The 11,499-nt window shown below is 37.6% G+C and overlaps 1 protein-coding gene across 1 annotated transcript; it reads left to right on the top strand.

Moving 5' to 3' along the window:
• The first annotated feature begins 9,615 nt into the window (after nucleotides 1-9,615).
• LOC137810229 (GATA transcription factor 18) lies at nucleotides 9,616-11,209 on the top strand. The gene is made up of 2 exons (XM_068611384.1): nucleotides 9,616-10,374; nucleotides 10,537-11,209. Exons 1-2 carry the CDS (start codon nucleotides 9,940-9,942, stop codon nucleotides 10,825-10,827), a joined length of 726 nt encoding a protein of 241 aa, XP_068467485.1. The 5' UTR covers nucleotides 9,616-9,939; the 3' UTR covers nucleotides 10,828-11,209.
• Nucleotides 11,210-11,499: the final 290 nt, after the last annotated feature.

Raw genomic sequence — 11,499 nt, 5'->3', positions numbered from 1 at the left:
CTTGGAGAATTATCCATGGTGAAGAAACTACTTTTAGAGTTATTAATATATTGACCAGAAAAATCACCATATGTTTTAAGAAAAGTACTCAAATTTCGAAGAGACTTAATATCCCCCCTACAGAAAATAAAAATGTCATCAGCATACAAAATATGAGAGGGAGTGAGATAACCTTTCGGACTAGCCATATTTAAAATCTTCTTATCATTCACAAGCTTAGAAATACCTCTACTAAGAACTTCCTCTGCAAGACAAAAAAGTAAAGGAGACAATGGATCACCTTGTCTTACACCTCGACTGCAGGGAAAAAAACCCACCAAACTACCACTTATTCTGATAGAAAGCATAGCTGAACGAAGAATTGTACTAATCCAACTGACAAACGAGGGGTGAAAACCAAAGCGTTTCAAAACTAATAATAAGAACTTCCAACTCAGAGTGTCAAAAGCTTTATGAATATCAACTTTGTAAGCCACATTACCTCCTCTAACCTTTTTAGAAAGCATATTAATAGCCTCAGAAGCAATACCAATGCAATCCTGAATCTGTCTACCCTGCACAAACCCATATTGATTAGGAGAAATGATTCTAGCAGCCACAAGAGCAAGCCTATCCGCCAGTATCTTGGAAATAATTTTAAATTTGAAATTAGCAACAGCAATTGGCCTGTAATCTTTAATGGAATCAGCACCCTGAATCTTAGGAATAAGAGATACCACATTACTGTTCATTCCAGGGAGAACCCAATTTTGTTTAAAAAATTGTTGAACAGCATTACAAACATCTGTCCCAATAATTTTCCAGCAAGAATGATAGAAAACACCACCAAAACCATCAGGACCAGGAGCACTATTACCGTTAAGATGAAAAACCGCATTCTTGATTTCAGAAAAATCAAGACATTTAATCAACATCATATTTTCCTCAGAGGAAACCATCGGAGGAATATAAGTACCAATAAAATCTTCCATATTATCAGCATTCAGAACATTAGAAATAGACTCAGCATAAAGATTTTTATAAAAGTCCAAAATATGATCCTCAATGATTTTAGGATCCTCCGTAACCTCATTATCAATCCGGAGACGATGAATCCCACTAGAATTATTTCTCCTTTTGACCACAGCATGGAAAAAAGCTGTATTTCGATCTCCATCCTTGAACCATAACATCTTAGCCCTTTCTTTCCAAAACAAATATTGACAGTGAAGAGCATGATCAAGCTCCTCCTTAGCAATCTTTTCTTGACAAAGAAGCCCATCACTATCAGACAAACTAGCAGTCTCTAAGTTTTTTTGAATACCAAGGAGGATACCCTGCTTAAGAAGAACTGCATTGTGAACATTACCAAAAGAATTTTTATTCCAGTCCCGGAGCTCAAGTTTCAACCTTTTTAACTTATGTTGCAAGATAAACATAGGACAACCAACAACCTTATTAGCCCAAGAATCATGAATAAGCTTCATACACGAAGTGTCCTGAAGCCACATAGAAAAGAAACGAAAATTGCTAACCTTCCGCAAAGAATTACTAGCAAGACTAGCAAGAATAGGGGAATGATCAGAACAATTTTTAACAAGAACTTGATAAGTACAAGAATCTCATTCATCCAGACACACTCCATTACATAAAGCCCTATCCAGTCTTCTGTGAATTCTATGCAACCCTCTCCTTTCGTTACACCAAGTATAACAAGATCCAGTAAAAGGCATACAAGAAAGATCATTAGTATTAATCCAATCCAGGAATTCATTACAAGAAACCTGATTAGGAGCCACTCCCCCTTTACAGTCATCCGCCGAGAGCACAGCATTAAAATCTCCCAGAATACACCAAGGCCCTGTGAAGAAACTAAGATCCCTCCACAAAAATCGTCTAGACAAGTATGTGTTAGCACCATAAACACCTGCAAAGCTAAAACTTTTATCCTGCCAAAGACAAGTTACAGAGATAAATTGATCATTAACCAAGAAATATTGGACAAGATTAGGAACCGACAAACACCAAAGCTTAGCAACTTTATTAATAATAGGAGACGTAGCCACCAAATGCATATTGACAGATTTGAAAAGGACGTCAAAAGCAGTAGTGTACAGCATCATGGGTTCAACAAGAAAAACCAGGAGAGGTTTATGTAGGTTAAGTAAACTAAGCAACATCTCCACAGTTTTGTGGTTTCCCAATCCTCTGACATTCCAAAAAAAAGAAGAGACCTTCATTGCGACGTTGTAGAGAGAACTGCCTTAGCAGTTTTCCTGGATTTACCAGTCCCCTTAGGTGGTCTCCCTGGTTTTCTTTTAGTGCGAACTGTTTCTTCCCCATTATCACTATCATCCTCCTCCATCTCAGTAGAGTCAGCCCAAAATTTTGAAACAACCTGATTTTCAATATGATCAGAATTAATTCCAACAATGGTAGGCGGAATAGTTGACGCTCCAATATGAGAATTACCTCCCACATCTGTAGTTTCCAAACCATCAAGAGAGGAAAAGTGATTTTGAAGGACCAACGATATTGCTTTAACATCCCCAATATATTTAGCCTTCCGAGGGGAGGTATGAGGCGACTGAGATGGTACAGTCACAATAGCAGAGACCTCCACATTAGGATTAGTATCTGCATGTGATTTAGCCCTCCGAGGAGAGGTAGTATGCAATGGAGATGGTACAATCACAGGAGCAGAGGCCTCCACATGATGATCATCAATAAGAATCGTTGAGTGTGACTCTGAGTCCTTATCTTGAATAACAACAAGTGAATCCAAAGTGGGAGAGGACAACCCCTGCTTGGGTGAGGATCTATCATGATCTGAAGCATCCTCAAGAGGAGGCATATCTGCAAAATCATCCTCTCCTCCATCTGTTTTATCAGCAAGGTGTCCCAGGGGTGACCCTACATTAACCCCACTAGTAGCATCAACTCTCAAATTATCCATGGGACCTTCTAAGAGCTTTGTCTGCAGATTTTTTTTCCGATATTCTTTACGTTGGGTTGGAATCGTGGTCCTTCCTTGTTCCTGTTCATCAGAAGGTGTCTTCTGAGAAGGTTTATGTAGAGGCCCAGGAACACGACCCTGGTCATGGATCACCCGGCACTGAGCAAGCTCGTGCCCAATCATCTTACAATGAGAGCAAAATGGAGGGAGCCATTCATATTCCACACCAGCTACAAAAGCAAAGTCTGGACGTTCAACCAAGAGCTGAACAGGAAGGGGGGACAACAGATCAATATCCACCAGCACTCTAGCAAACATAGCCCTATTCTTTCTCATAGTATGCTCATCCAAAGACAAAGGAGTACCAAGGCCTCTGACGATGGAAAATATTGTCCTTGGTTTCCAATACTCCAAAGGCAAATGGTAAATTCTAACCCAGGTCTGAGCTTTGGTACTCCTCATGGTAGATGGGACAAAGTCTTTTGTTCAGGCAAACAGTCTCAATAAACCAGGAGATAACTTCAGGGAACCCATCCCGAGGGCCCATCGCATGTCTTCTATAGAAGCGAACTCAAACTCATAGAAACCCTTTCCAAGAGGAATTGCTTTCCATGGTCCAAGAGCTTTCCACACCGGCTGCAACTTTTTAGTTAAATCCAGGTGTGTGAGAGGTTTATCCCCCTTAGATAGAATAACCCGACCATGGAGATGGGTTTTGCAATCCTCAAGACCAGCCAAGTAATCTGCCTCATCAATCTGGACAGCAATCATGTCACCCTTAATACAAGGGGTAGGTAGTTGGGACAAAGGAATGTCACATGTATTTCCCAAAGCCTGAGCAAAAGTCTTCCTTTGACCGGTCATAGAATATATTTTATTATCAGGACAGACTTTTCGATCCATCAAACAAGTCCATGGAATGAGGAAACCCGCAGAGCCCTCCGCCATTTTAAAACCTTTAGTAGGAAACCCTAAAACCCCCAAATCTTCAATTTAGGGTTTCGGTTTCGTTAATTTACGTAACCTGGACCTGCTGCTATTGGGGTTCGTCGTCGTCTTTCTCACAGTACTTGCTTCGTTGTCGTCTTTACCTGCGACTGCTGCTGCACCGCGGCGGCGACTGCTGGCTTGGCGTTGGAGGAACCAGGCTTCGCAGAGAGATAGAAACAAAAACCCTAGCGATGCTGTGAGGGAGGGCGGTTGCGACGGTGGCGAAACCGGCCAAACCCTAACCTAGCGAATCTTGCGATCGCTTTGGGGGCGCTTGAACCTCTTCACGCATTTCTTCACGTCGTTAAGAGTTTAAGAACCTTTATCAGGCGCAGAAAGAAACGACGTCGCTCGCAAATAAGAAAGTCTACAATATCATCATTTTCAATACTTGTATATATAATAAAATATATCACACTTAAATTTAAAAAATAAAAAATATAATTAATATTTTGATATTATTAATTATTAAATAATTGATTTTTTGAGATATTAAAGTCTTTTTTATTCAATTTAAATGAGACAAATGTTTGGTGTTAAAAAATTCAAAAAAATTAAAATTAAAAAAATCTCATAATTGCTATATTTAAGAAAGTAACATTTTCAATAACTAACATTTTCAATTTTTTATGTTATGATTCCAAAAAAATCATTTATATAGAATATATGCAAAAAAAATCTTAAAATAAAATGAAAATTTAAATAATAAAAGTCATATATTATTATTAATAATATATTTTGTCAATTCAATTATTTATTTGTAAAATTTATAATTTATGAAATTTATAATTTTTAAGCATAAAAAAAATTGCATGCCTAATGTCTTTTTAAAATAATTTGGAAATTTAAAACATTGAAAATGAAAAGTTATAAATAAACAAAATAGTTATATTATTCATATATTAAAACTTAAATAGTATTTTTTATTGATCATTTGCATCCTTATTTCCTTCTTGTTAGAATGTTAATAAGCATTCTTTAAAAGTTTTTTTCTAAATTATTGCAAGAAGTTCACAAAGTTTGACCTTGTAACTTGATTAATAAAGTACATACGCATAATACACTAACTACAACAAGAGAAAATCATGAAATAAAAACCAATTTTAGAAACAAAAAATAATAATTAATTGTTATAGTGACTAAATTAGATATCATTTTAGAAACTAAAAAAAAACTCTTGGTTTCTAAATTAGTTTGTACTATTGTTAGTTTATTACTAGTTAAAATAAGAGTATATATATATATATATATATATATATAATTTATTTCTAATCAAGGTTATAAACGTCATGTTTATATATTATTGAAGGAATACATTGTTTGGTCGCAACCAGATCTAATAAGATCTAAACTAAGAGAATTGTTGAACATCTTAGGAGCAACAACACAATGTCCCTGCGCATTTCCCTCCCACATAACCTATGAACTTAAGTGAGCATCACAGTCAGAAAATTGAGTACATGTTCCATGACAGTTCGACGGTATATGTTGACTCCTCACACCTACATTATGGATTGTTCAAAACTAAAATTAGGAACAAATCACCAAAACCAAAACTCAAAGATAACACACACTTATTTCACAAATATATGTTCTAAAATATAATTTATACATACCAGATGAAATCACAACAACAATTGTTGCTGCAAGGAGAACTTTGAACAAAATCATTCAAATTTGTGAAAAACCAAATATTCTTACCATTTTTGTTGTTTTTGCTCAATATACTTTATATGATCTATCTATATCTAGCCATGTACATTTGCCTTTATATACATGTGAATTCAAATTGAACATATCTAATACTTATTTTCATAATAATTTATTATAAATGAATACTTATGAGTATTAATCTGTAAGTTTTAAATATTAATTAAAAATTAAAATACATGATTTTTTTTAATTTTCATGACATAAAAATCATTAAATAAAAATTAATTATAGTTACTAAATTAAAAATTATTTTAAAATTTTAATATGAAAAAAAATCAATACACTATTCACAATACTCGTAATTATATGTTTTAACTGATTTGATGTTAAACTTTTTCCACTATAAATAACTATCAAACTATCAAATCGTAATTACTGTCTGTATCAAACTATTAAGCAATAAAAAAAAATTGGCCTAGAATCTACCACCCACCACGATCCAATCCTAATCTGCTTTTAATAGTTTGATACAGACAGTAATTGTTTGTAGTTAATAACCTGACAGACTGAATTTGATAGTGGTTATTCCCAAAGGCTCCTTCCGTTGGGTGGCCAACACTGTAATAAACAACACAGAATCGATTGAATAAAAACAAATTCGTGTGTATAAATATATAATATACAAATAGAAAGACAGAGTTTAAGGTATTTTTTTGTGTGTGTCGATTCTGCTTACATTGGTGATTAAAATAAAGTGTGATTAATTAAAGATAGAATTGCCCTGGAATGATTTGATTTGAAATACGAGAGACGAAAGAAAGGATGAAGAAGAGAGTGCGTGCGTGCGTGTGTTGTTGTTGTTACGGGTGTGTGTGATTACAGGTCACCGCCTCACAACCGCAGTTTTTGCACGGTCTTACATGTAATGCTCTTCTTAATCATCACATTACGTGGCTCCTTGGATTTGGTGGGACCCACCTATTATACTTTTCAATTTCCCAACCCCTACCACTAGTACAATACACACACTCCACTTCACCATCACAGACACAACTCATTTTAAATCAAATCGTATCTAACGCCTAATCCGACAAATTTCCTTAAAACCAAACAATTTTATAATACTAATAATTATAAGATCCACCAATATGCCACGTGGGTGTTGCGGAACAACTTGTTTGCATTGCATTGCATGCATGCAATGCAAGTGTTTCAAGAATTTCTATTGCCTGGAGCCACACTTTGGTGGTGGAATTTTAATACAATATTAGTATGTGGCAGTGATAGATACAAGAGTGCATAAAACAAATGCCACAATTATTACTAAAATAAACTTTGGGAACGAATAAAATTCCACTCCTCCTCAAAAGCAACGAGATACAACTGGAATGTCTGTCTTTCTCTCACCTGGGGGTTTGGGATATTTTTATTTTTTATTTTTTATTTTTTTGGGTTTGAATTTGTTCCTTGGAGACCTTTTGGCAAGGTGGATTGGGATCGGATTGGTCCAGTGATTTTGTTGTTGACGGGATCTTGTGTTGGCAGAGATTGGTGGTTTAAGGTTTGAAAGTAGCAACATTGAAGAAGTGGAATGGGAATAGGAATAAGAGAAGGAGAAAAAGAAGGAACAAAATCTAAAGTGGGAGGCAAAGGAGGAACATGTAGAAAAAGGGAACCGTATTGTAGGAGAAATCGCGCTACCTAAGAAAGTTAACATGTTGTCAGAATCATATAACATCTGAGACCACACTCTGTAACATCTAATTGTCTCCTCTATGGAGGTCTAACCTTCTCGTCAACTGGTCAAACCTGGTCTTAAACCACTGTGTATATGCTATGCGCCTTAAAAGAACATTTCTTTATCTTTCTGGTTTTAAATTTACTATTATATTCTCATTTGTCGTTCATGTTTGGAAGTAATTCTGTGAAAAGTTCATCAACATCAACACACAAGTTTTTTGTTTTTTTAATTAATCGTTAGCTACTTTATGTCAAGTGGGTATTTCTTCATTAATTGATCCCTTGCGTGCTATTCAAATTTTCATTTTCCAAACTGTGTTAATTAATACAAGAGTTTTCAATAGGATCCCAGATACAAATAAAAAAGAATTTAGCCTATTTTTGGGTCAATTTTGTTGTTGGGAGCATCCATCATCCACATGAATAGCAACAATATGAGTGGGAAATAGTTTGGGAGTTTAAGGAACACTTTTTTGAAGGAAAAAAAGAAAAAGAAGAGTTTAAAAAAGAATGGTGAAGTGAATTATTTGCAAGAGTGAGTCACCGACGTGGTGAGTGTTATGTGTCTAAGGTTGAAGTGGGCTAGCGATGGCAACGTAGCGTTGGATCCTATATATGTTTTACGAGCTTTTTTCGTTAGGCCCCTTTTTTTTATTGGAGCTTCCCGTTGGAATTTTCAGCTGTGTACGTAAACATGGAATCATGGTTTGAACCACTTTTGCAGATGATCACGAGATTAAAGACTATATACAATGTGTCTTGTGTTGTTGCTGCGTTTGGTCTTTGGAGCACCCTATTCCAATCATTTCAAATTTAGACTATAATATTTTTATTGTTATTTGTCTGTCTTTTTGTATTTTATTTTGGGTTTCACATGATTTGAAACTTGGATTGGAGAGTTGATACTCCCCTGGGGAATATATTCTATTGACACAGATCTGAGTTCTAAAAATTTATCTAATCCTAGTTTTTGCTCGCAGTTTACAAAGCAAATGGTGAGCATCTTTTGGAAAGCGGTGGTCGTCCCGTTTGTGGAACTGTGCTTCATCAATCTCTAGACGATCTGATTCTCACTCTCAGTGAATGTTTTTGAATCTTTTTCATCGAATGGGATCGATATGTTCCAGAGGAGTTTGTTTGTTTGGGCTTGGCTTTGCTTTGCTTGGGTATGATGAGGTGGGGCACCTCTCTGTTTTTTTCTTTTTAAACCAAACTCTAGTTTTGGATTTTCTTTTATTTTTTCTCTCGCCCTTTTCTTTTTCTTTTCTTTTCTTTTTGCAATGCCTTCTTCTATTATCTTACTAGCTTTGACCCAAACAAACAAAAACACAGTGTCTATTGTATTGTATTGTTTTCCATTTCAACACCTTTCTCTCTCTCCCTTTCGATCTCCTCTTCCACCACTACACCTTCTACTGTAGTCGCATAAGCAACTGCTCCCAAAAAGCAATGTGGTGATGAGGTTCGGATTCGGGATTCGGAGCATGAGGTTACTATCATTACGAGCTTGGCTTTTGTTTTGGATTCACGTGATTCGCACGGTACGGCACCCAAAACTGCTTGTTGTTGTGCTTCTTCTTGCTGCAGATTTGATGGATTGGACGCCCTATAACAACCAACGGAGTCTGCGTCTTTGGAGGAGAGCACTGCTCGGTCATTGTTCTGTTCAAAACATATCCATCCATCCACAATTTTCACATCCTCCTCAACCTGCGTCACACTCCAAAACACATCAAAATTCTTACACTTATATAATAACATATTCAATAACTTTAAGTGTACCAATAAATAAGTGGCTGCATACTGAACACCATCTTCGTAAACAGAGTCCCATATTGAAAAAAAAATATATTAATGGAGATAGCTTAGCCATTAAGCAGCGTGGTGAGAAGGGTTTATGGATTATGTGTGATGGGTTAGTAATAGTAATATTGGGATTAGAGCGTGGTTGAGGAGGAGAGGGAAAGGAGCGTGAGAATAATGGGGTTGGAAAGTATTCCATTTTCCTTGGGAGGGTGGCAGTGGCAGAGGCAGAGAGGCAGAGATACGGATATTGGGTTTGAGACACTAAAACCTCGTGATCGGAAAAGGCAGATCCATGGAAGACTGTTCCCGCTTGTCACGTGGGCTCTTTTGACTACCCATTACCCAATGACCAAAACTAAACAACACTCTCACCGTCTCTCTCTCTCTTTCTCTCTTTCTCTCCTTCCATTCCACCTCACCCCATTCCTACACTGCTATTCTACGCTATGCTATGCTATCCTATAAATCCAAACTACTCCACCCCAATTATTGCATCACCTCACACACACTGCCACACTTCCTTCTTCTACCTCTCTCTCTTGGGCCCCTCTCTCTGCTCACCTCTTTACAATTAACAATTATTATATCCTTTAACTTCTCTCTCATCAAACTCAAACCCCAACCCAACTTTACATATCATATATCCCTCCATTTCCTATATTAAGGACAACGTCGACTGCACCTGCTGACTGCTATTTACATATCTTATAACCTCACAAACCTACCAGACAACACCCGCTTCTCATTTCTCCCCCTCACTCCCTACCATTCAACTCCTTTCCTTTTCCAATTCCATCGACACCATTACACCAAGGATGCATCGCTGTTGCAGTGGCTCCCAGGGGCACGTCATGGGACACTGTACATGCGGCATGTTCCACAGCCAAACCACCTCCTTCTCCATGCTCTTCTCACTGCCCAACCACAAGCCACCCTACCAAGATTCCGACATCTATGATTATTCCTTCACCCCCTCATCCTCTTCCTCTTCCGTTGACTGCACTCTCTCCCTCGGGACTCCATCCACCCGTTTCTCCGAAGACGAGGAAAAACGTACCCGCCACGAACGTCGCTCGGTTTCTAACTTCTGCTGGGACTTACTACAATCCAAACACAGCCCTCAATCCCAAACCAAATCCTCCCGAACCTCCAATACCACCTCAAACACCGACCCTCTCCTCGCTCGCCGCTGCGCCAATTGTGACACCACCTCAACTCCCCTTTGGAGAAATGGCCCCCGAGGCCCCAAGGTAAATAGTCGCACTTATTTTATTCGTGAGAAGATTCAATTCATTATAAACATATAAAAAAAAACAGCTTTTTGCATATCTTTTAGTTTAATCAATATTTTCATTTTGTTTCTCCGATACTGAAGAGTGGTTTTGTGACTTTGTGTGTGAATTGCATTGCAGTCACTGTGCAATGCATGTGGGATTAGATTCAAGAAGGAGGAGAGAAGGGCGAGTGCGGCGGCTGCGCCGCCGCCGGCTTCTGGCGGCTTGATGGAATCGGCGCAGGTGTACAACAACTCGTGGTACACGCACCCGCAGAGTCAGAAGATGCAGTGTTTCTCGCCGGGGATGGCGAGCGAGTTCCGTTTCGCGGACGACGAGAATCGAGACGCCGATAACGGCATTCCGTTTCTCTCGTGGAGACTCAACGTCACAGACAGAACGAGCCTCGTTCACGACTTCACAAGATGAACGTTGAAAAGAAAAAATAAACAGCATATTATAATTATAATGATAATATAATAATAATAATAACAATGATGACACAGGATATTACAGAAGGAGGTAGCTAGCTAGCGTGGTTACCTGGACTACGGTCAAGACCAACCGAGCACACAGGCAGTTATACGTCAACGTTTTACGATGATGTTTTTGATTGCGATGGTTATGATGGTCTCGAATCGTGGATATTATGTTTCTTTTCACCTTTTCCGTTTTGTTTGCTTCCTTTTCTCGCCCTTGCATAAGATGGTGTGAGAATGGGATAATTCTATATTCTTAGTTTGCTTTTTCTTTGGATTTATTTCTTTAACTTTCTCTCAGTTACATATAAACCTACTTTTTTGTTGTCTCACTTCCCCTCTTAGTTTATACATATATATAGTTGTTGTTGACCATCACGTTTATGGACCGTTTTGAATCAATTAATTGGAAACAAGTTATATTATAACTCGAACTTTCGCAGGTGCATCTCATGACTCGTGACCATTACCTCCTTTGAACAAACTGTTTCTTTATGCTTAAGCAGAATCTGAAATTTTAAACTTGTTGTTTTCGATTTTCTGATTTCTACACAGACATACATAGAAACAGTGATGTGCGAACGCGAGTGGGACATGGGTGCATTTAATTCGTTTGAACCAA

Source organism: Phaseolus vulgaris, chromosome 2, assembly GCF_051622355.1.
Source record: "Phaseolus vulgaris cultivar YP4 chromosome 2, ASM5162235v1, whole genome shotgun sequence".
NCBI classification, from domain to species: Eukaryota; Viridiplantae; Streptophyta; class Magnoliopsida; order Fabales; family Fabaceae; genus Phaseolus; species Phaseolus vulgaris.
The sequence above is the reverse complement of the archived record's forward strand: the minus strand, read 5'-3'. Positions and strand labels throughout refer to the sequence as shown.